Genomic DNA, 26,179 nt, shown 5'->3' on the forward strand with positions numbered 1-26,179 from the left:
TAAATAATATTCACTAAATAATCCCAGACAAATGTCTGTCCAACAGAAGCTGTCCGGGATGACCTAGTGAATCCTGCACTAAGCAGGGGGTTGGACCCGATGACCCTGGAGGTCTCTTCCAACTCTACCATTCTATGATTCTATGGCTGACACCTCCAAGGTTCTGCATCTTATGTAGCCATGGCTTAGCACATATGACCTGCTAATAAAACACGGTCAATTCTACTGATAGGGGCATCCAAATACTTTTGGTAGGATAGTGTATAAGACTGTCTAAGGCCAGCTGCACACGAATGGGTCGGATTCCGCATGCGGGAGCCTGCAGCCGATCCGTCCCTGACCGCAGCATGCATCCACACGTACCTGTCGCTTTTCTTCTTTATCTGTATTGCGGATGGCAGCGGCAAGCCACCGTTGGACGTGCGCAGTACAGTTTTTAAAAAATGTTCCTTTTTCCCCGCACTGTTCCTAGTCGATGACACGGGTACCCGCGACCTATCCGCAATATCAATTATGGATGGGGCTGCAGGTCGAACGGCTACCCTTGAATCCGCACTAAAATAGAACATGCTGCAATGTTTCCGCCTGGCGGAAATCGCAATTTGCTTCTGCGAGTGTACAGGAAGAAGTGCTTTTACATAGCATGTTACATACGGTATTTGCTTTGAATCCGCGGTGCGGATGCTGACCTTGGATTCCGCAATGCAAATCCATCCATGTGCAGCCGGCCTAGCACAGTTACATTTTTGCCTCCAAGTGCTTACTGCACCATGGCTGCAGAAAGGAGATTTCTATACTTACGTAGAGGCACACGATGAATATGCTAAGTATTAGAGATGAGCGAGCATACTCGCTAAGGACAATTGCTCGATCGAGCATTGTCGTTAGCGAGTATCTCCCCGCTCGGAAGAAAAGGTTTGGCTGACGGCGCGGGTGACAGGTGAGTTGCGGCAGTGAGCAGGAGGGAGCGGGGGGGAGGGAGGGAGAGAGAGATCTCCCCTCCGTTCCTCCCCGCTCTTCCCCGAAGCTCCCCGCCTGCCGCCGGCAGCTGAGCGGGCAGGTACTCGCTAAGGGCAATGCTCGATCGAGTAATTGCCCTTAGCAAGTATGCTCGCTCATCTCTACTAAGTATCATATCTTACAGTTTAGAAGACCCCTATGGGAATGTTGCCACATACTGTTCTCTTAATAGAAGATCCCTTAGGCCTCATGTCCACTGGACAAATAGAATTAGGAAATCCGTGCGGGTGTCCCGCACGCGTTTTCTGCGACCATAGGGATGCATTGGACACCTGCAGGTAAGTAAATACCTGCAGATGTCAATTTTCCCTGCCGTGAAGATCGCACGTGCGGGAAAACACCCGCAGCATGCTCCATTTTCTGTGGGTCTCCCACAGGCTTCCATAGAAGTCTATGGAAGCCGTCCATATCCGCGGCACACCCGCAGCTGAATTTCTGTTCTCCGGCGTGGGAGAAAGGAGGGACTTGCTGCGGGATTTGCATGGAGAATCCGCACGGGCCCGAATTTCCTAGTCGACATGAGGCCTTAGAGAACATGTTGATATATCATGGTTAGACAGCTCAATAGTAGTTCTTGTACTCATTGACGTTCAGTAATCAAGTGCATCTCTGATAAATGACTGCAGCTGAAACAGGAAAACCACATGGACCGGAGCTGAGGATGTGACATAACGCTGCATGAATATGAGACTATACTAGATCGTTATACTATGTGTGTTGGGTAATAACAAACAGCAAAAGGACTTCAGGAGAGGAGAAAATAGTATTCATATGGAAATGACTTATTTATACACGATGCAACATTTACAATCAATGTATGATTTTTATTAGTAGACACATTGTCTCACATGTATATTATGGACAAGAAGGATCATTTTTGTTTAAAATTAATTGCTGGTTTGTTGAGTATTGTGAAATAAATAGAAAAGTTCACATTGGACAGAGAGAAGGTTACATAGTGCCTGTGTGCTCTGTCATTACTTGACTCGATTCGCACTACTACTATATTGTTAGGGCTACAGAAATAAAGCGGAAGCAGCGCTGTCTTCAGAAGATACAGGTACAGCCGACAGCTATGTTCTCCATGACCGCCGTGTATTCCTTGTGGCACTTCTTTCTTCTCCTTCCCCTCAGTCCAGCCGAGCTGCTCTCACAAAATCTCCTGCGTACTGGTATCTTGCTATAGATGGGAATACTGGACATGCTGAGGTCCTCCTGCATAGTTAAAGGGTTGATGCAGCCGGAGCACAGGCACCGAGCTTCTGGTATGTCTAGTGGGATGCGGTCCTCATCGTGGTTTATACTGGAGAGAGACAAACAAATATTCTATGAATATTGATCAAATTGAATCAAGACGACTATACTGCTCTGATCTCAGTGATGAAAGGAGGGTTGTACCACAATTGCAAGATATCCCCTATCCACAGGATAGGGGATAACTTGCTGATCGGTTGGGGTCTCACTGCTGAAACCTACGCTGATCTCGAGAACTGGACTCTCCTGTCTACAGCGGTCACTTTTCTGCCCACAGTGATGTCACTGTTAGTGGAGCGCTAGCCGAACATTTGGTAAGCACTTCACTCATTTTAATGGGGCTCAGAGAAATAGCCAAGTAGCACCCGCTTGGGTATCTCCACAGTCCCATTGAAAATGTATAGAGTGCTAGGTCAACTGGCTCTCCATATAGAGTGCTAGTCCAACCGGAACTCCATTCAAGGGGTTGTCCCGCGCTGAAACGTTTTTGTTTTTTTTTCAATAGCCCCCCCGTTCGGCGCGAGAAAAACCCGATGCATGTGTTGAAAAAAAAAACGGGATAGTACTTACCCGAATCCCCGCGCTCCGGTGACTTCTTACTTACCTTGCGAAGATGGCCGCCGGGATCTTCACCCTCGGTGGACCGCAGGTCTTCTGTGCGGTCCATTGCCGATTCCAGCCTCCTGATTGGCTGGAATCGGCACACGTGACGGGGCGGAGCTACGAGGAGCAGCTCTCCAGCACGAGCGGCCCCATTCAGAAGGGAGAAGACCGGACTGCGCAAGCGCGTCTAATCGGGCGATTAGACGCTGAAAATTAGACGGCAGCATGGAGACGAGGACGCCAGCAACGGAGCAGGTAAGTGAATAACATCTGTATGGCTCATAATTAATGCACGATGTATATTACAAAGTACATTAAGATGGCCATACAGAAGTGTATACCCCAACTTTGTTTCGCGGGACAACCCCTTTCAGTCTCCGCCTTACTGTGGGGGGTGCAGTAATCCCACAATGAGGAGGGGGGACATTAAAGACCCCTACCGATCAGCAAGTTATCGCCTATTCTGTAGATAGCAGATAACTCACAATTCTGGTACAATCCCTTTAAAGGGATTGTGAAAGGGACTGAGCTGCAATACCAAATACAGAAGAGGAACATGCAGTCCCATTATCTGCGAGTGGGCAAAGCTCAGAGAGTGATGTTGCTTTTTATGGTTTTGATTGCAATGACACTGACAGCGACATTGATCGCAGCGTCAGTAGTGTGCTTGGTGGTCCTATGACAAAATGATCAGAACCAGTGATCAAACTTTAGAAAGTGTGCCACGTGCCCGCACGGAGGTCAGTGGTATACTGAATCAGTACAAAGAGATATCCCTGAAATAACGAAATTGGTAACCTGCAAGTTTGAGGACGCTATTTTCTCCAGAATTTAACGCCTGCCTGGCCCACTTGTTCATGTAACTGGTTTTGGCTCCTTTGATTATTTTTCACCTTTTTTCAATGATAGCATTTTTTGTTAATAGTAAGTAAGACAAACCCATATGCATCACAGTTTATTGTGATGAGCCTAAGGTTAATTACATTTTTTACAGCATTTAACGCAGCGTTTGAGCCGCCTGCTAAAAATGCTGTACCGAGCCGCTATTGATTTCAATGTGGCTGCTCAGATGAGCGTGGCGTTTCTAACACTGCACTTTTCAAATGCTGTCTGTTCTATTTTAGTGGGTTTCGGCATTTATTAATGCACCACATGACCCATTGCAATGATTGGGTACGTTAAAAACGCTGTAGAACACGTTTGACAATGCAGTTCGAAAACTCTGTAAAACGCTGCATTTAAAAACATGGTGTTTTTACTAACGCCTGTGTGAGACTGGCCTTACACACCTTCTAGGTGCTCTCCTTAAGGAAAAACAATACCCTTCCTGACCCATGTCATAGGACTCTCATTAGCCAAGCCAGAAACCTACTGCACACTGATGAGGGGCAAATAACCCAAAACAGCTGTCTGTGTATGGATTCTGGCTTGGTTTACAATTCCCAGTCATTTTTATAAGGCTTGTCTAAAGAGTCTGACTTTGCCTTGTAGGAATGTTGCCTTCCAATAGGTGGCACTGCAGAGGTATTCTATATTTGGAGCATGGATGGCCTTATAAGTCTCCTTACACTTTCTAGGTGCTCTTCTCTCTTCACCCTACAAGGTGCATGTGGCACGGTTCACTGAGACAAGTCAGAGATGGGAAAAGGAAGAGTCTGATGAACTTCATTGGGGCAATTTGTGGCTCTATATTGCAGAGACAAGAAAGATGTCTATATATTGAGTACTGTACACACTGAGGCCACAATGACAGTCAAAGAAAAAGAATCGCCCACGGAGAAACTAAAACTCATCTGCATAATTGAATGAAACAAATGTATGGTCACCTTTCAGATGAGGTGTTAAAGCTATTCATGGTTACGAAGAAATCATACACCTGGTGCAAAAAAAACTCAATTTATATAATCCAAATAGTAATGGACAGACATTCCTTTACTATGTACAGACAGGTGCTACCCGTCCTTTATATTGTAACAGGAAATAATTTATGAACAGCTTTTGTTCTAAATACAAGGTCCAATTTGCCCCTGGAATCTGAGGAAGTGTGGAGGCATTTTTTGGCTGCAATCCCTTTAACCACAAACCAAAAATTCCCATAAAGAAGGGGCTGTGTCTGCAGTAAATGAGGCAAGAAGTGCTAACTGTTATTTTTCTTTAGATTGTCCATCCATGCAAGTCCTATGCATTTGTGAATGTTTTAAAATCTAAATGCTATATTAGGCCATCTTCAGATGCCGGGAGGAGTTGAAAATGGCTGACTGGAACGAGCGCTGCAGACTGAAAGTGCAAGTACTCTTTAACAAATAAAGCTACTCATTTCAAACATTGTGTATCCTAAAAAACATGGTAAAAATGGTTGAGGTTTGCAAAGCTGTTAAAAAGATACCGACCATAGAGAGATGAATACAAAAAGTGCCAAATTTAGCCTGAGCATTGAGGCATCATTGACCCTTGGTTAGATAAATCAAAAAACTAACGACCACTTGTCCGTTAGTATGTATGTGTGTGGGTGCTTCTCATGCTCCCCCCCCTGGTGATGTCATATACAACATGGATGTAGTACAGCTGTGTGTGTGATGTCTGGGAATCAGGATGGATGTAGTAGAGTTGTGTGATGTGTGGTGTCAGGATGGATGTAGTACAGCTGTGTGTGTGATGTGTGGGCATCATAATGGATGTACCATGTAGCACAGATGTGTGGCGCATTGTGCCACCAGAAACACTGGTATTATAATTTCCTAATAATTACTAGTAATATACTAAGAGTTGCAATGCAACATAACGTATTCACTTTCATTTTCATTATTGAACAACTAGAGATGAGCGAACATTTTTCAAAAATTAGGCTTGGGTGGTTTGCCGAATTTCTTCAAAAACGTCTATGTGGATTAGTTCAGACCGCCTGGAAATTTAGAAAAAAAACTAAAACTAGTACTAAAAACTACTATTGGCGGTGGGTCAATGGATGTAGCTAAGAGGTTAGCATTGTTGCCTTGCAGCGCCAAACAAATGTTCTGTGTGCCAAGCAAACATCATTGGCACGCTAAACATTCTTTAAGGAGCAATACATCTGTAGTTTGTTGTTTTCTTCCAAAGTCGATGATCACAATTAGCAAATAAAGTTGGTTAGAACACTCACAGCCGACAAAGCTATTTCTAAAGTACATTATCCTGTTCTTCCTCTGGCTGAAACTGAGGGTTTTCCAACACCTCAATTAGTAACTGAAGCAGCTACTTGAAAAATGAATGTGAGCAGAGTCCGGACATGTTCTCTGCCGGTTGGCAAGAGATAAAGGGCATACAGAATAGAGGAAAAATGTGTGTGAAACTTGGAGAGAGAAGAAAGTGACAAAAATAACCCAAGGTGGTGAAAAGCATCTGACAGGGGATCTGAGATTGCTGGGTTGATAAGAAAAATGACTACACCACAAGGTTGATTTTGGAGGTTTTAAATGTTACCCTAAAATAAATTATAATAGACTAGTATGGAGGAGGCTCTGTGGAATGAACTATGTAGCTATCAAGACATTGGTGCAGTTCCATAGCAACTAGCTAGGTTTTGAGTACCAGTAGTATCATTGTTATGGACAACTATTACACTTTTTTGTTTAATTTGATTGTTCTCAGTAAGAGAAACCAAGTAATCTTGTAGATATGATAACTTTTAATGGCTAACAAAAATACCTGATGTTACAGCAAGCTTTCGAACCTACTCAAGCTTCTTCTCTAGGCATAATGGAATAGATCTGAAGGGGCACATAAATACGAGTATGTTTGTGCCGCTTTCCCTACTAGGGTACCATTGCATTGTCTGCTAACATCTACAGATAGATGTGGCCAGCCCAACAGTAAAACTGGTCAATGAAATCAGATGGAAACCTAATGGTCCTTTTTCATAGGCCGAATTCTCGGGTCCCAACCAACGAGCTGATTAACATGTTGATTGGTGCTTGTTTTATTTTCTGTTTCACAGGCAAAGAATTGGCTTACGGGAAAAAATGATAGCTACTATAATTGTTTGTCCTTGTGTAGGCGGGCTCTGGTATTTGCCCTGGGGTCTTTCTTGTACTTCAGGAAGGTGTTGGAGTCAGCATTGGTGCTACTTGCAGGCTAGGCTCCACGATCAGCAGTACCAGACCCAGGGGTTAATTAACATTGGGTCTCAATACACAAGCTTCAATAAATAGTAGAAACAAATCAAACAGTTCAGGTCCTGTGCCGGGGTCACTCATGACCATGTACAAGTCAGCTTTTACTGAGCATCCACGTTAACGGCGTTGCATTAAAAGTCTAGTACCCATATTTCAGGCTTCTCAAAATCTTTACCTGGTTACTGGGGCTACAAGTCCTTGTTTTCTAAAAAAAAAATTGTTGCAGTTGGAAGGCGGGGAGGAAGTGAGAAGAAAGCAGTCTCTGGAGCTTTTCCTAGACAAAGTCCCTTCGCTGTGAGGAGCCTAAGCCCGTAGGGTGGTCACTGCTTCCCTGCAGTGTTGCACAGGAGACTAGCTCCTGCTCCCCTCTTCACAGAGTAGCTGCACCCAGTAACTCAGTTCCTGTATTTCCTGCTTAGAAACCTGCTCCTTGTTCCCTCCCCCTCTTAGGCTGGGTTCACACAGGGCGGGTTAGCCGCGTAAATTCCATCTGGAATTTTGCCACAGCAAATCTGCCTGTGGCCGCTAATCCCACGATTAGCCAGCCATGTGGACGAGATTTGTCAAAAGTCTTGTCCACACGGGACGGCTAATCCATCGCGACAAAGCCGGCATATGCCAGAGCTGCGACGCGGATTCCCCAGCCACAGCATGTCCATTCTTTTTTTTTCCCGTTGCAGCAATGCTCTCCTCTATGGGACCGCCAAGTGGCAACGGAAAAGCATGCGGCCAAGCCGCTCCAAAACCCGTGGCTAAGTGCCACAGGTTTTGCAGCTGCGCTTTCCCCGTGGAAATCTTGCGTTTTATTCGCTGCTGCAAAACCACGAGATTTGCGCTAGGAATACATCCCATGTGACCCCAGCCTTAAAGTTACAGTTCTATTACACAGTAAAACTTCACATAAACAATAAAACCATTACAACAACCATTCCCACCTAACACTTGTATGAAGGCCGAATAGCTCCCTTTACGTATAGGGGGATGTCCAACTGAGCAAGCATTTTTATGCTTGCTGAAACTGAATGAACAGCTAGTCAACGATTGTTCACTTGTTCGTTAGCTGATCATTAGTCCTTCTACATGGTCTAATTGTTGGATGAATGAGTGTTCAGAGGGATGCCGGGGCCCAATAATCAGCAAATGTTAAAGGACCTTTATCACCTGAGTTGGAAAACTGTAACCCAGCATTAAAGGGCTTGTCTGGTTGTAAGTTATTCATTGCCTATCTTTACGATAATCAATAGGCGGTCGGCAAGGGTCCATTGCCCAAGCCCCTTGCTGATTAGCTGTTTGCCAGGCCGCTGCACTTGTGTCCTGAATTCTCCAGGAAGCAGACAGCTTCATTCTTACTGTTGTAGCCAGGCTTGTTATTGCAGGACAAGTTTCCATTGAAATGAATGGGAACTTTGCCTGCAATACCAAGCCAGGCCACTACAATAAGATTGGAGCCATATTCTTTTTGCAGAAATCAGCTCAGTACACAAGCACGCTGGCCTGGCTCACAGCTGATGGACAGGGGTACCAGTCAATAGACTCCTGCCAATCTACTAATGATGACTTATCCTGGGGATAGGCCATGAATAGTTTACAACTGGACAACCCCTTTAAGAGAGTTTTTATAATCATTTCAGATGCTGACATCAAAGAAATATCTGCAAAAATTTGGTTGTTTTGATAGGATTTCTTTCTTTAATTCAGTATTTCCCAACTAGGGTACCTCGGAATCTGGCCAATGGTTTCCATGAAGACAGCAAGGTTATGTAGTTGGCCAATATACTTCAGGTTAGTTCATTTCAACAAGGTTCATTAACCATTTTAATGTATGTCTACTATGTTCAGGTGGTTAGCTACCAGATGTGGAGCTTATGAGTTTTCCTCTAATGGTCCTTTTAAGTTGATAATTAGAGTTGAGCGTACTCTGTTGAGCTTGATGCTTGTTCGAGTATTAGCGTACTCGATGGTGCTTGTTAATCGAACGAGCATCAAATCGTGTTTGACCCTGCCCCAGCTTTTGGCTCCTCCCCGCTGTGACGTGCCTGTTTCGGCCCCTCCCTGCCACGACGCAGCGCGCGTCATCCGAAAATTTCTGGTCTGGCAGGGAGGGGGAGAGGAAGAGGGGGGGGGGGGGAGAGAGAGAGAGATCGACTGACCAAGAAAAAAAAAAGCTGGGCACCCGGCGTCCCACATACAAAAATGCTCGAGTCTCCCATTGTAGTCAATGGGGTTCGTTACTCGAGTAGAGCTCTGAAATTTTACGAAATGCTCGACTCGACCCGAGCATTTGGGTGCTCACTCATCTCTATTGATAATATATCTGATATGAGGAAGTGTGATTTCTTCTCTTGTATGGTTTATTTCTATGACATTTTTATAGACTTAGTTGTGGCAAATTTAACATTTTGATATATTGTAAGAAAATGTTACCTGTACGTCCAAGGTGATAGGCTTCTTCTGTTAGAAAGCCAAAGGCTCAGGTTCACTTCACATTTTGCACCAGAGGATTCTGAGCCATTTCGTAGCTGGTTCACCATCTGCATTAAACTTTGGTCATATTCCTCTACTAAACTATACATTTGTGACGGAGCAAAAGAATTGACTCCCAGCACAGGGTCTGGAGATGTCTTTCTTCGGCCTTTGTCTCGAGTGGGACTCTCCTTTCCTTTGGTTTGACCTTTTTTCTTGTTTTTAGAAGGCTTCCATGTGTCTGAGCTGAGGACATGGGCGAGAAGGAGAGAACTGGCATACAAAAGTAGCTATGAAGGCAAACAAAGTTTCATCAGTGAATAATGGACCATACATTAGTCATTTCCCAGTATTCAAGTAGTAACATATTTGGCTTCACTAGACCATAAAATAATGTCTAATTAGAATTGTTTCTGAGCATAGATAGCAGATAATGGCCAGGGCCTGGGACTAAAGTACTTACTTTTCTATTGAAGCATTGCTAAACAGTCTATCAAATAATAAGAGTACAAATAAGGGCACTCCCTGAGCTTTAATTGGATGCAGTGATTATAACCATGATCAGTTTTCTTATCTACCATCATAGAAAAAATGTTGTCTAAATGCAGCCTTAACATGAACATCCTTCATTTAACTCAATGCCGTCTTAAGGTCCAGCATTCTTTACTGATCGGTTTCTTATTACTTAAAATAAGAAACCATTTTTTATACAGGGCTGCACACCTACCGTTTGGACACAGTATTATATAATAACTTTTCATCTGTCTGCACCCACCACTAGGGGGAGCGTAGGAGCTTACTGCGTATAATATATACATAGAACACCTAATGGCAGCTGCGGGCTGCCAGAATTTTTAAGATGTTACTCTATGAAGGGGATTTGGAGCTCTGTATCAGAAAACCTGAGCCCTAACAGCTATAATGATGTATTAACCCTTTCCAATCCACTGTCTGACGTCTAAAGAGATTCTAATTGAAGGCTGTACAGATTCTGATGTCGGAAGACGTTCGGCAGGGTGTTCTTACTGTATATTAATGGCCACTGTGTTGTCGGGGGCCTCTCCAGCATGTCCCATACCGCAGTACTGGCTCTAGCCAGCAGGTATAATGGCAGAAAGAGAAAGCCCCCTAGAAAACTCTGAATCCAAAATTGGATTGCAAAGGGTTAACCCTTTCCAATCCACTGTTTGACACCTTCCTACATTCTGATTGAAGCTTGTACAACTCCAATATCAGAAGACGTCCAACAGGGTATTCTTACCGTGTATTGCCAGCCACTCCACACATTGAACTATCAATGAATATAATGATTCATTCATTAAAGGTTTTTTTCACCTTTTTATGTTGATGACCTATCTTTAGGATAGGTTATCAATAGATGATTGGCAGCGTCCACTGCTCGGGATCCCCCCCCCCCCCCCGCCCCCGATCAGCTGATTCCTGGCACGGCTGACACCTCAGAGAGCGCAGAAAGCGTTGACCATGACATAGCAGGCCATGTTGGTATTACAAGAGCAGCTCCCATGGGATAATTAATCTATTGATGACCTGTTCCGAGGATACGACATCAATAGAAAAAAATAAGAAAACCCTTTTAGTTAAAAGTGCTTTTTTCTGCCATTTCAACCTAAGAAATTATATGTTGTACAAGTAAACGTTTTTCTAAAGTTTTTTTGCTCCTCTAGTTTAGTTCTAAGAATTATCTTACAAGCATTTCTTATATATAATGTTTCGGGGGGCGAAGAACATAAAGGTCCAGGATTTATTCTTTCCTGCACTCAGGTGTTAATGTCACCGGGCGGGAAAAAGGACAGACTAGCAGATCTGAAATTAAAGTAAACTAGCAAGTGACAAGTTCCTATAAACATCCTCCAGATACGAATAACTAGAAAACACAACACACACAATAGTGGATCCTGTCAAAATCGCCGCTATCTGAGCACTTCCATACGGCTGCTGCAAGTGAAGAATGACTTCCGTTTGATGATGAAGTAGGGTATATAAGACCATTACACAGCCTATGCTGCTGCTTGTTGAGTAGTACCGATGGTAACTGATTAGTGCTCATGTACAGTTCTCCATTTACTTGCTACAACTGGATACGTTGTAGTTATTACATGCTATTATAGGAGTTACAGGTAGCCTATTAGTGCTATTATAGGTATAAGAGGCTGCGGTGAAGTTTTTTTATTATTTTTTCAGACTACAGTTGAATATATTATATGTATTACAGAATATAATGTGATAAGGCTACACTTTATTGTATAGTATGTATTACATACTTCAGATATATTATATTTTTACAAGCTACTATGAAATGCATGTCTTACAGACTACAACCAGTTTTACATGTGGATGTATTTATTACCGCCTATGAACCAATGCAGTATATTCAGATATACAGTGGATATAAAAAGTCTACTCACCCCTGTAAAAATGACATGTTTTAGTCATGTTTAAAAAATCTGACAAAGATGAATCATTTCAGATTTATTTCCACCTTTGATGTGTCCTGTTATCTGTATAATGCCATTGAAAAACAAACTGAAATCGAACCCCCTCTTATGCCGTATTTGGGGATGTGGTTGTGTTCAGAATTAGCCAATCACATATAAACTCATGATAAATAGTAGTCAGTACTTCGCTGCTATTATTTACAGGGCTTCTGATTTACCCTATATAAAGTTCAGCTCTTCTAGGAGGGGTTTCCTGATATTTTCTTAGTTGCATTTTTCAGCAAAAGCCATAAAGGACTTACAACACATTACCAAGAACTGGACGTCCCTCAAAAATTGATGAAAAGAAAGAGGAAAATTGATCTATAAGGTTGCCTAGAGGCCTACAGCAACATTAAAGGAGCTGCAGGAGTTTCTGGCGAGTGCTGGTTGTGTAGTGCATGTGACAACCGTCTCCTGTATTCTTCGTATGTCTGGGCTGTGGGGTCGGGTGACAAGATGGAAGCCTTTTCTAACAAAGAAAAATATCCAAGCCGGGCTATGTTTTGCCAAAACCTATATCAAGTCTGCCAGAAGTATGTGAGAGAATGTGTTATGGTCTGATAAGACCAAGGTTCAACATTTTGGTCATAATCCCAACGGTATGTTTGGCATAAAGCCAACACTGCACATTTCCAAAAGAATACCCACAGTGAAGATGATGGAGGCAGCATTATATTTTAGGGCTGTTTTTGTGCTGCTGGAACTGGGGCTTTAGTCAAGGTCGAGGGAATTAGGAATAGTTCCATATATCAGGCTATTTTGGTACAAAACCTTCAGGCCTCAGCTAAAAAGGCGGAAGATGAAGAGGAATTTCACCTTTCAGCACAACAACGAACCAAGGCATACCTCAAAAACAATAAAAGAAGAAGGTAAAAGTTTTGGAATGGCCCAGATCTGAATCCAATTGAAAATCTGTGGGTTGACCTGAAGGGGCCGGTACACACGAGATGCTCTAACAGTCTGCCAGATTTGCCAGTTTAAAGGTGTTCTGTCATTAGAAAAAAAAATCAATACTCACCTATTCCACCCCAGGCAGTCTACTTACCGCATCTTCTTCTCCCCCATTCTTAGCATTCTACTTCCTGCAAATCAGTGTTTCCAGTCACTAGTGACATAGTGTTCTCTGCCTAGCAGGGAATGCCGAATCCTATGCCGGACTATTGTCGAGACTGCGCATGCACGCTGTCCCGCTGCGACTGTTCATATACTATTGCCGGAAAACAGCACGCATGCGCAGTCCCGGCATGCGATTCGGCATTCCCTGCTAGGCAGTGAATACATTGCTAGTGATATAGGGTACATTGACCTGCGGGAAGGAGACAGCCCAGTATGAACATAACATCACAGGAAGAAGAGGATCCTGCCAGCTGAAGGTGAGGTGACTCAAGAGACTGGAGGAGCCAGGAGAAGATTAGCGAGGAGAATACGCGGTTAGCGAGGAGAATACGCGGTAAGTAGACTGCCTGGGGAGGCATAGGAAAGTATTGATTTTTTTTTTCTAATGACAGAGCCCCTTTAGGATGCTGCTAGACGACTACCCAAAAATACTGAATGCTGCAACCACATTATTTTAGGGGTTTTTCCCACCCTAAAAGACTTCAGTTTGTTTTTCAATGGACTTGTCCAGATATAGAGTCACATTGAAGGTGGAAATCAATCTGAAAAGATTCATCTTGGTTGGTTTTGTTAACACAGCAAAGGCATGGCATTTTAACAGGGGTGCATAAACTTTTACATCCACTGTATAATATGTGCTACAGGCTCTATATAGTACCATGTTTTATAGGTACCACGGGGTATAATAATATATATTTATGTATTACAGGCTACAATCAAATGTATTATATGAATAGGATCCTATCAAATGTATTATGTGTCCAACAAGCTATGGCTGAATGTGTGATACATCTTACAAGTGCAGTCAAATGTGTGATATGTACTTACATGCGTGTATTAAATGTGACTGTGAGATATATTTCAGGTATAACAGCCTACTTTTCAATATATTATAAGTTATAGATTTAGCTAGTCACCCGTAAATGACATGTCTTCCCTATTTAGTGTATTATAATACAATTTCCATTAGGGAAGAAATTCAGACCTGGGGATGTTTCAATCGTACATGGCAAAAAGGTCTCAGTGAAAGCAAAGCAATATATATAATAACTAGCACCCAACATACAAAGCACCTATCAACTACTACATGGTATCTATATATACACAAGGCTAGAAGTGTAACATACGTTACTATATATACTCAATGACATACTAAATTGTACATTTAATTAACAGCATATGTTATACATATGAATGGGCAAAGGCACATAAGTAAAACGTATGCCCACTGACTGCCCATAGCATATCAACCCACATTATGCCAACTGAAACCAATATCATATAGACACAGCCTATGCCCATTGCCTGTCTAGAGCACCCGAAGCTCCCAGGCAGTCTGATCACAAAACACTGATATCATGGAGAACTTACCAGTCTGTTTGAGCCAAGCATTGTGTGACCAGAAGTAGCAAATGTAGCTGCAGACTTCGCAAACTTCAGGGACTATCCCCGGTGTCAGCGGGGCACAAGCTGCACCTACTCTGCGCGCCTTGCAGTGGGGCTGGGCCCAGTGCAATGTACAGTTAGATTTGTAAAGGTGCTGAGTACAATGTTAACAAAGGCCCAGCTTGTCCCTTTCTCATTCTGTTCTGCGCCTCTTGTTTTGTGTCCCTGACGCCAATGCAAGGACTGTGTTTGCAGACTGGGAACACAGTACACAGCAGCTCTATTCCCACACTCCACATACAGACCTGGCTGATATGGCTTGTTTGTTTGCTGAAGTCCTTTTGGAATGGAATCCCCCATTTAATAGCTCAATGGAGAATTGTGAAAATGTAATATTACCAGCTGCAGAAAAGGGCAGAGTATCCCTTTTCATCCTCTGTACGGCTGTGGCTAATTTAGGAATAGGCATGAACTTAATGGATGGCCTGTAAATGTTCTATGTGAGAATGTAGTGCTGTGTATGCTCGATATTGGCAGAGGGCTTACAGCATGTGTATCAGTCAGTCGTTGATATCATCACAGCTGATACCCTACAGTGCGCAGCGCTCGCACACTAGTTCATTGCATGCATGTCAGCAACATTTCCATCCAAAGCAAAAAATAATAAAAAATACATACGTCATTGATTTGTCCGCAGGTCTGGTCTTTACTTATGTTATTCAACAGAGTGTCATTCATCTTCTACGCTAGTTGGTGTCAGCAACCAGTCATGGCAGCCATCATTGTGCTCTTTTGTGAAATAGACCCTGAATGCTATGCATACCTGGCCTTAGCTATGTACAATCCATGCAGTCGCAACAGGGTCCTGGCCTCCAGTGTGTGGTGGGAGCACCAGGCAGATGTAGGCTGGGGGCGATCACCCCATTAGGTCTACCTAGCTAGAGGATCTTCTTCCTCTATGCCGCAGTGTCTTGTGGAGCTACATGAATCTTCCTTCTCCTGGTGCTGTCTACTCCGTTCTGATGTTCCGAGGCACCACTATCAACCCATCACTACTCCTGCAGCACAATCCTTTTAGTTCTAGTACTGTATTTATGTTCTGAGCTTGGTTCTGGGTCTGTATTTGTGTCTAAACTAGGTAGTGTACTAATCTATGGCTGTATGCATGTACTGAGCTTGGTTCTGTATTTATGCTATAAGCTTGGTTCTGGGGCTGTATGTATTGAGCTTGGTTTTAAGACAGTGTGCATATTCTGAGCTTGGTTCTGGGCCCGTATATATAGACTTAGCTTGGTTCTGGTGCTGTATTTGTGATATGTGGGTTCTGGTGTAGGATATTATTTTTTCTTGAGCTGTTCCGGTGTGGGTATGCTGCTATCTGCAAAAGTCAAATAGAGGCAGACTGCCTATCAGTGCAGTAAATAGCCCTATATACATACTCCAGACCAGTTTCCCCTTGTATATACAGGCCCCACAAATGTAAGAGACCTCAGCTCAGAACCCGCAAACATTAAACCCCAGACCAGGCCCCCTAATATAAACAGACACAAATATATATATATCCTCTAAAAAAAAAACAGGCCCCTTAAAATTAGTCATCAGATCAGGCTTTTGCCCTGTTTACAGACCTGTGTAGGAGAAGAATTATGATGATGATGGTGGCGGCAGCAGGACAGGCACATTGTGGGAGGAGAGTGGACTTCGAGTGACGGAGGCAGGTGGCACCACTTCTTCCCGCCCACAGCATGCAGATTGACAGCGCTGCTCCCTATACACAAAGGGGAAGAGAGCTATCAGTCTGCATGATGTGGGCAAAGAGAATCTGGCACAGCCTGCCTCCATGACTCACCTCAAAGTCAACTTCATGAACCTGGTGACAGAATCCCTTTAAGAGATGATGTGTTATATTGTGGGCAAGTTGGCTTGCACCTCAGTGCCCTAACAACTAGCCACAAAACATTGCTGGACACCAGGGCTGGCATACCCCATGAGGCTGTGACACATACCTTCTGGGGTACATGTACCACATGTTGAGAACCTCTGCTCCATGCAGAGCTGAATTAAAGTTGGAGGAGACCTTAACCCACTTCTACAACCACAAATAGGAGAAGCGTCCTCACATATGTGACTCTCTTCACTGAATTGGGTCTTATGGCCAATGACTCTCTTAGACTTCAGAGAGCTTCATAAATTAATTTTCATTGGATAGAATTGCTGAACAGGTTTTCCTGAAAAGGTAAGCAGTGAATGTTCTACCCATATTAACAGTGAATGCCTGGGGTAGAAAAAAGATACATAGATAAAGAAATCAAAAGGGGAAGGGAGGGGGATCATGGAAGCCTCAGGGCATATGCCCATTGTGTCACCCTGTAAACCAGCTGTGGATCTATAAATACAATATAACAAAGCACTTCTTTATCTGTAATAGTAAGCACTTGCTTTGGCTCTTAGTAAAAGTGGCCAGCATTCACCCCTATGGTAGTGTACCAGATGACAGCATGTAATAATATAAAACAACCAGTAGTGAGTCCCCATGCATTGCTCAGAGGCTTTGTGTTCCCATCGGCGGCGGCTTCTCCTCACTCTGCAGTAGACATCACTATTGCCGCTGGAGATGCAGAGACTCCGCTGAGATGAACGCTGCTCAACCAGTTCATAAATCCAGCCTCCACAACACGATGGCTGCTGATTGGTTCTCCAACCGCTGCTCAGCCAGTCAATGCAGTGCTCGATGAACCAATGCGATGGCTGTGATTGGTTCATCGAGCTCTGCATAGATTGGCTGAGCAGCGGTCAAAGGACCAATCACAACCATCGCTTCCTAGAGGCGGGATTTATGAATCCCATAACCAAGAAGTGTTGTTGTATGAGCGGCTGAGGACTGCAGGAAATGCACTGGACCGAGCCTGCTAAGTAATGCATTCCTTTTTTATGTAGTGTAATTAGAGCTTGTTTTCAGGGTAGGGTTTACATTTCAAGCCTCCCCAAAAATCCCGAAAAAATAACTAGGGCTTATTTTTGGGATAGGTCTTATTTTCAGGGAAACCTGGTATTGTGTCCATGTGCCACAATAGAGCATATGGGCAGGCTCTGTCTTTATGAGGCAGCCCTTTTACACATTTTTTCACCAAAATATTTGAAAGATTTGCAGGTCTCCTATTCTGCCAATATTAGCACTTTAAACTGGACCGTGTGTTATGTTCTATATACTATTGTATTCAGAGCTTCAGAAAACAAAGACCTGGAATGAGAATTCTCTCTAGTTCCCATATCTCGTAGAGACCGTTTTCTCTCCAGTTTAGGCAAGGCTGATGTTTCCTTAGAGTTTTTGAAGACAAGTAAATTACTATTGCCAAGAGGCTTTGTTCTGGGGAATATCTCTCGCAGCACTTGTGTTGTTTGACCTTCCCTGTGTCGTTGTAAGAAAGGAAGTGGAGATAAATGTTTGGTTGTTCGCAGTTCATCTGTTCCTCTTTTTCTTCCATACAAGTCATTTCTCAAAGATCTGGAGATGCACAAGTGAAGCATCTGCTACATCCTGAACAGAAGATGGCTGTGGACCAAAAGGTGTGTTGTGTGCAAGACACTGAACATCCCATCTCGCCTCCCGCGGACGTGTGTATACAGGAGGCACCGGCAGGTGAGTTAGGGGAGAAGAAGGTGTCTAGAATCCAAACATGAGCTCTGACATACTAAAGATAACAGGGGGGAGACAGTTGTGCAGATTGCTCCAGATTCAGCAACTCGGCATGATACATATGGAGCAGTGTGCTGGGCATGTTAAACACACCACTCCTCTTTACACCATCTTATGGCTGCCATGTGTATATATAATATATATATATAATCAGTATTTTCCATACTTAACAAATTTGGATGTTTTTTTACAACTTACTTTAGCTATGTCCCTATTTATGGACAATTTTCAAAAAATTGAGTGAAATTCATAATACATTCGGTGCACACAATGCACACATTTTTGGTGCAGTTTGTGACCGTTTAGTAAGGTTTCGTTCACATCAGTGTTGGAGGTTTGGAATTTCTGTAGCTAATTTCTGCTAATAAACGGTATAACATAGCGCAGCAAGTAGTGCTATTTCATTCTGTCCTATCCAGCAACATGATGGACTGACAGCCAGAAACCGAATCAACCACCTTATAATTAAATGGGTCCTTTCGGTTCCATCATATGACCGTTCCGTTTACCTAGTGGTTGCCGTTTTGTAGATCATCGCACAGAGCAGGAAAATGGAAACCCCTAGTGCTAATGTGAATGAGCCTTTAGGGTGGCTTCACCTGCATGAGACAGTCGTGCCAGGCGCAGCAAGTATGCAATGGCATTGCATACTTTCCGCGTGCCCCCGATCGGCATGCAGTATCTTGGCGTGTATATGCATGTAACGCCAAGATTCAACATGCGATCTTTATTGCACAAGTATTTCATGCAATATGTGTAAATGGCAACATGGGAGCCTATGGCAGATTGGTACAGCGTAATATGCCTTGACCGTACGTTCGTGTAAAGGAGCCCTTACTCTTCTTGATTTAATACATGTTGCCTTTCACTATTTCCTTGCTTTTTGCTTTCCCTGTCGTGTTACCAACTCATTTATCTAAGTCACCATTTTTTGAGCGGTAATGGGTAAAAGGTTAAAACTTAAAGTTAAATATGTCGCCGGGAAGGGAGAACATGGTGCAGTCTTGATTCTTCGGTGGTGGAGCAGCAAAAACAAGACCCAATACTTTAAAGGAGATGTCCCGCGCCGAAACGGGTTTTTTTTTTTTTCAACCCCCCCCCCCGTTCGGCGCGAGACAACCCCGATGCAGGGAAGTAAAGGAAGCTTACCGGAGCGCTTACCTTAATCCCCGCGCTCCGGTGACTTCAATACTTACCGCTGAAGATGGCCGCCGGGATCCTCTGTCTTCGTGGACCGCAGCTCTTCTGTGCGGTCCACTGCCGATTCCAGCCTCCTGATTGGCTGGAATCGGCACGTGACGGGGCGGAGCTACACGGAGCCGCTCTCTGGCACGAGCGGCTCCATAGAAGACTACAGAAGACCCGGACTGCGCAAGCGCGGCTAATTTGGCCATCGGAGGGCGAAAATTAGTCGGCACCATGGAGACGAGGACGCTAGCAACGGAGCAGGTAAGTATAAAACTTTTTATAACTTCTGTATGGCTCATAATTAATGCACAATGTATATTACAAAGTGCATTATTATGGCCATACAGAAGTGTATAGACCCACTTGCTGCCTCGGGACAACCCCTTTAAGAACATTTATTTCTTTGTTAAATATTAAAGTCTGAAGTATATTCGGGGGGATTTACTTAGCTAAATGCAATTTGTGCCAAAAAACTGCCGTGCGTGTCTTGTACCACATTTATTACATGTATTGGATGTTTTCTGTGCCTGACTTGAGGCGGGGCATGGATTAGCTGAAAATGTGTGTGGCTTCACAGGAAACGGCGGTGGCTTAAAGTCGGCTTCACGCGAGCTCATGCATATTCGTGCGCACATGAGTGCAGTTGCTTTTTTGCATGTGTGCATTGGCATGTTTTACTGTACTTTTTGTGTGTGCAAAAAAATACGCAATGATGCCCCCAGCCATAATTAGTCTAATGAGTTCAAGATGCGTTATTCTTCCTGTGCAATAACACAGTGTATCTCCTAGTGCATTGTGCAAATATTTGCTCATCCCTATTGACTTCTATGTGGACTTTAGAAAATGGAGCATGCTGCTTTTTTTTGCGTGACCGAAATGTGCAGGAAAATATGAGCATGTGAACAAACCCATTGAAATCAATGGGTTCTATTCTCTGCGTATTGCACGTGGAAATTTAGCGTGCACAAATACGCTCGCAATACGCCTCTGTGAAGCCAGCCCCAGTGTAGCAATGTGCACCAAAATTGCAGAATAACCAATAGGTGGTATAAATTTAGCAAAAAATGCCTATAGAGGTGTGAATTTCTCATCTAGCATGAGCCACTGTGATAAATGTGACCCATTTACATTACATGTCTGGTCAGATGGAGAAATATACTGGTCATCAGGACAGGCTAATCTGAGTTAAGACTATTAGGGCGGTCAAACATGGGCGTAATCGCATATACACTCGCAGGGTGCGTGATCGTGGGCTATTGCACCCAGATCAGTACATTTTACTGTACTTTATTGCGCTGCTGGGACCGCTCACATTGGTGTGGTACCAGCTGCGCCATGTTTGAGTAGGCGGGTCAGCCTACTTAGTAGGTCAGGCAGCTGTCTTGTAGGTGGGGCAGCTGACTCGGTAGGCCCAAGTAATATCATTTAGCCCTGCGAAATCACACAGTTCTGTGCACAATTGCATCCAAAAATAGAGCATGTCGCATTTTTTTCCCTTTACTCAAAATGTGTGTGGAAAAGAGCACATGTGAAGGAACCCATTGAAGTCAATGGGTTCTATATGCTGCGCATTACATTGAGCACTATGTAACCTGCAGAAGAAGATACAAGCATTTAAAAAATGTTTCTGTCTTCTCCTCTGGGTCCTGCTAGATTGCAGAGCTTTAATCCCATGCCATATTTTTTTACTAAAGTGTGGGATTAAAGCCCAGGACCAAACGCCCTATATGTATGACACTTGGTCCTATCAGGCTAAAATACAGCGTCAGCCTGCAGCTGCAAGCCCTTGGATTGGGGGCTAGCAAACATATTGAACTACTTTAATATCACAATATTCTGTAACAATTAGTTGGTATGACGGTCACTCAGGGTTAGATAAATCCCATAAGCCAAGTACCCAATGCATCTAGAAGTTTACTACAGACTTTTTTGGTCCTTTTATATAAATATTAATGGTAGTTTTCATTGCTTGGCTACCACTAGTATAAAAATCAGACTGACTCATGTAATGGTGTGACTGTGAATAAGTAAGAAAATGATATGATTACCACAAATGTATGAAAACCAAGGTCCAGATTTATTAAGACTCGCATTTCATGTGCCGTAATATAAAGTACACTAAAGTAAGATGCACCCAGAGTCGCACACTTAATAAATTTGTAAAAGCAAATTTATTAAATTTGTAAAAGCAAAAAAGTTGCTAAGTTAAAAAAAAAGAGGTCTTGCCAAAACGTGCAACTTTTGTTTACACCAGAAAACTGGTTAAAGTGATAGATTCCTCATCTTTAGTTACATTGAAGGTTTTAAAGTGCTGTCATTCACTGGAGATCACATATTCCATGTCAAGTAGGCCTTATAAAACTATGTCAAATCCTCTGGCTGGCTGATAACTTCATTGCAGTAAGTTAATAGTCATGCTGAATGCTTGCAGCTGTTCACATGTACAGATTCCTAGAGCACCTAAATTATCTGCAGGAAACTCATGTACATCGCCTTAAATAATGGGGTGTAAGGTCAATTTCCATTTGCCAGCGTCTTATTATTATTGGAATTACTACTTTTAGATGCAGGAACAATCCAACAGTACTGCTCAGGGCTATAGAATACAATGTACAGCAGTCTGTAGTCTGCAAATTAGATGAAGGCTGCAGTAAATTAGGTTACAGTAGGGAGAAAAGGGGAGGGAATTATTGGGGAATTCCAAGATACTCTGCAGCTGCCCTTGATGCGGGGTATAGCTGATGGTCATATATTGTGTTTTACTTGCTAGCGCTTCTTGGCACTTGGCTTTCTTTCGTTATGAAACTTGGTCAGCTTGTAGTTAGTGTACGTGTACTGTTATTCTTCCAGGGGGCATCTGGAAGATGGGTGGCCAAATCATGACCTTGATTGGCTGGAATCCTCTGCTTGTGTTAGTAGAGGGATTGGAATACCCTTTAAGGCCTTGGGGAGTTCCACATGGTGCCTTCGCCTGGTATCACTGCCATTATAATGATACATTGTATCAGTAGTCTGCATGTTAACTCTTATTGAAAAATCGCATGGCTTCTGATGAAATGCTGTATCGAACTGATTTGCGCCGTTGATTGATACATTGAGTTTAGAAGGACTCTTTAATAAGGCCAGTATAATGTAGTGTAGATAACCATGATAACTAGATCTATTCTGTTTGCTTTTACATAATTCTGAAACTGCAAGACCCTCTTAAATGGAGTTTATCATCTACATTTAGCCCTATAAACTAAGTTTATAGGCTGAAAGTAGGTAAGCCGTGGAGTCCAGGGATGTACGTTTTATAGGTGATGCGGAAGTGAGATCAGTAGCATTTCTGGATGCAGGCAGTGAGCGCCGCTCTTTGTGAAGACAAAAGGAGTATTATGGCCTTTTACAGCCGATGACCTATCCTATACATAGTTCATCAGTAGTTGATCGACCAGGATCCCTTGCCTGCAATACTTGTCCATCAGCTGATCGTCTGGCCTGTCATCAGTGCAGCAGGGCGAGACGTCACCATCATTGGTCAGGGCATGAAAGCGCCAACTTCACTTCCATAAAATCAATAGGAGCACCTCACTTCTATTACACTTCCTGCTCCTCCTTTGGTCAGGATCGGATGTCAACTCCTGACCATAAGAGGAGGTATAATAGAAGTGCGACCCTCTTATTAATTTCACTAAGAGTGAAGCTGGCGCTTTCATGCCCTGACCACTGATGGCGACGTCTGGCCCTGCTGCACTGACGATCAGCTGATGGACGGGGATCCTGAGCGGCTGATCCCTGTTGGTCAACTGCTGATGATCTATCTGAAAGATAGGTCACCAGTTGTAAAGCCTGAAATACCACTTTAAGGATTTATCTTTTTAATAGCGCCCATGCACCATGTTGATAATTGTCTTTTGTAGTTCTTCATGTGTTGGTCCTTCTCTCTGCTCAGTATGAGGCTTATTTATCAATTCCACTTTAAGAAGAAAAATTAGAAATTCAATTCTTAGCAACTTTCATGTGAATGGAGAGGACAGTGCCTGATCATCCTGCGCTCCGGCCAAGAATGGAGATTATTTTGTTTCCTCCACTTTTGTCTGACTGATGGGTCATAAAAGTAAAAAATAGGGTTGTAATGGGACATCCTGTTTAACCATGTGGGGTCATATCATTAGATAATGAGTAACGTATCTTCCTTTGGTTAAATGATGCAAGTCATCGCTCATGGATAGGACCGCCTGCCTAAAATATTAAAACAGTCATGCTAAAATATGTAATGTATTGAATTAGTGTAGCTGCAGCAGTCATCTCTTTCACCAGCAGGGTGCGCTGTGCTCTTCTTAGTCACTGATGACTTGCTTAATTTCTTTATTTTCCCCTAGCATAAATCTGCAGCAACACCCATTAGATTTGTGCGATTATATTTGGCAAGGAATGTGAGCATCAAGCAACTAATAATGATTACTGCAGAATAAGTTCTTGGCCATTAAAATATTTTCGTAACTTTTGCTCGGTGCAAATAATATTGTTGAGTGTGTGCATCTTATAGTTAACCATTTCAAATTAAAGTTGGCCTAGTGCAATGTTTGCATAGCCTACATGTAGCAAAGAGGTTTTGTAGCACCAACATATCCCGCTGCGCTGTACAGAGACTGTCATCAGTCAGATCATTTTCTGTTACTACTGAGATTAAAAATCTAATTGCCATCCCTCTAATGCACACATACACACTAGGTCCAATTTCATAAGAAGTTAATTACCGTATATACTTGAGTATAAGCAGACCCGAATATAAGCCGAGGCACCTAATTGTACCACAAAAAAAACTGGGAAAACTAGGTGCCTCGAGTATAAGCCTAGCTAGACTTGGTAAAAAAAAATAACGCAATACTCACCTCGCAGTCGGCGTCTGTGCCCCCCTCGTGATGGGAAGTGTTATGTATCAAAATGAATGGCAAGTAATGACATACTCAAATGTCAACAAAATGTCTATTTTAGTTTCACTAGAATTTATTGAATGAAAACAGATTCTGACACAAAGAGTAATGGTGTATTTACACACAAAGATGATCGCTCAAAAGATGGCTTTTGAGCAATCATTTTGCATAAACTACTAATTGGTACTAATGCCTATTAGTACCAATTAGTAGCATGTGAGCCGAAGGGAGCTGTAATCAGGGAACAGACCATCCACTGTTCCCTGATTACATTCCCTTTGTTCTGCCGAGGGACTGATGGCTGAGAGAATAAAAACAGTTGTAATCAGCACTCACTGGGCAGAGCACAGCGTGCAGTCCTGCTTATCAGCTGTTCTGCTGAAGGACGGTTTTCAAGCCGAAGTGAAAACCATTGTTCGGCAGAAAACTGAAAGATGGGCACATTTTGACACAACGATTATCGCTCAAAAGTCTAAATGGGCCTTAACAAGGAAATGATAACCTTCCATTGTTGTAAGAATGACAAAAACACATAGGTTGAGGTTTAATGTAATTAAAGTAGTTATCTGGGGACATAGTGTTATGCAAAAGCTTGCTCAGCTTACAGTCGTAAAGTAACAGAAGACATACTCACCCTTCCCCAATTCCCTGTTCTGCAGTCTTGTTGGCTCTCCGGTGCCCGCTGCTCTTCATTTTCCAGGTGCAAGAAGATAGCAATAAGGGCCTCAACATAAGGGCCATGAAACTGCTGCAGCCAATCACCATCACCCTTCATCCAATGAATAGCTGCAGCGGTCACGTGACCAGTTTTGTATCGTCATCACTCCCAGAAGTAAAGTTCAGCGGCGATCGGAGAGATGGAAGCAGCAGGGTAAAGGGGAAAAGGTGAGTTTGTATTGTGTTATTTTACTACTGCAGGCTGAGCAGGCTTTCGCATAGCACTATGTCCCGGGTAAGCCCTTTAAAATACATATAAAACCACCACAAAGTAACAGTCCTGTGCAAAAGTTTTAGGCAGGAATGGAAAAAGATGCTGCAAAGTAAGAATTCCCTAGAAATAGAAGTGTTAATAGTTTATTTTTGTCAATTAACAAAATGAAAAGTGAATGGACAAAAGAGAAATTTAAATCCAAGCAATATTTGGTGTGACCGCCCTTATTCTTCAAAACAACATCAATTTTCTAGGTACGCTTTACACAAAGTCAGGGATTTTGTCGAATTATAGTCAGGCGTATGATTAACCAGTTATACCAAACAGGTGATAACGATAATCAGATGAATATATTGATATTGAAACACAGACATTAACTAAAACAGAAACAGCTGTGTAGGAGGATTAAAACTGTATGAGGAACAGCCAAACTCTGCTACAAACATGAGGTTGTGGAAGACAGTTTCATGTCATAGGTAGAGATGAGCGAACGTACTCGTCCGAGCTTGATATTCGTGCGAATATTAGGGTGTTCGGGATGCTCGTTACTCGTAACGAGTACCACGCGGTGTTCCGGTTACTTTCAGTTTCCTCTCTGAGACGTTAGCGCGCTTTTCTGGCCAATTGAAAGACAGGGAAGGCATTACAACTTCCCCCTGTGACGTTCAAGCCCTATACCACCCCCCTGCTGTGAGTGGCTGGGGCGATCAGATGTCACCCGAGTATAAAAGTCGGCCCCTCCCGTGGCTCGGCTCAGATGCCTTGTGAGTTAGCTGAGGGACAGTGGTATCGTGCTGGAGCTGCTGTAGGGAGAGCGTTAGGAGTTAGTGTAGGCTTCAAGAACCCCAACGGTCCTTCTGAGGGCCACATCTAATAGTGTGCAGTACTGTGTTAGTACTGTATTTTTTATTTTTTTTTTCAAAATTGGATCTGCAGAGCATTGCGCCCTGCAA

General features: G+C 43.2%; 1 protein-coding gene across 3 annotated transcripts; it reads right to left on the reverse strand.

The window, feature by feature from the left end:
• Positions 1-1,843: 1,843 nt before the first annotated feature.
• IL17B (interleukin 17B) lies at positions 1,844-16,171 on the reverse strand. Of its 3 annotated transcripts, none has more exons than XM_066591303.1 (3): positions 16,120-16,171; positions 9,453-9,781; positions 1,844-2,323 (listed from the first exon to the last, which is right to left on the reverse strand). In XM_066591303.1, the coding sequence occupies exons 2-3, from the start codon at positions 9,599-9,601 to the stop codon at positions 2,068-2,070; spliced, it is 405 nt and encodes a 134-aa protein (XP_066447400.1). In that variant the 5' UTR covers positions 9,602-9,781; positions 16,120-16,171; the 3' UTR covers positions 1,844-2,067. The 3 variants fall into 3 exon arrangements, with proteins under 3 accessions (XP_066447400.1, XP_066447398.1, XP_066447399.1); XM_066591301.1 differs by lacking the exon at positions 16,120-16,171 and adding an exon at positions 15,170-15,247; XM_066591302.1 differs by lacking the exon at positions 16,120-16,171 and adding an exon at positions 14,477-14,940.
• Between the last annotated feature and the right edge of the window lie 10,008 nt (positions 16,172-26,179).

The sequence above is a fragment of the Eleutherodactylus coqui genome, chromosome 2 (genome assembly GCF_035609145.1).
Source record: "Eleutherodactylus coqui strain aEleCoq1 chromosome 2, aEleCoq1.hap1, whole genome shotgun sequence".
In the NCBI taxonomy this organism is placed as follows: Eukaryota; Metazoa; Chordata; class Amphibia; order Anura; family Eleutherodactylidae; genus Eleutherodactylus; species Eleutherodactylus coqui.

Coding starts and splice junctions, on each gene's coding strand:
- IL17B (XM_066591301.1), bottom strand. CDS start 15,229: ATGAATGACACTCTGTTGAATAACATAAGTAAAGACCAGACCTGCGGA. Junction 9,782..15,169: donor CCTGCGGACAAATCAATGAC/GTATGTATTTTT, acceptor TTGCCTTCATAG/CTACTTTTGTATGCCAGTTC. Junction 2,324..9,452: donor CTATCACCTTGGACGTACAG/GTAACATTTTCT, acceptor GTCTCTCTCCAG/TATAAACCACGATGAGGACC.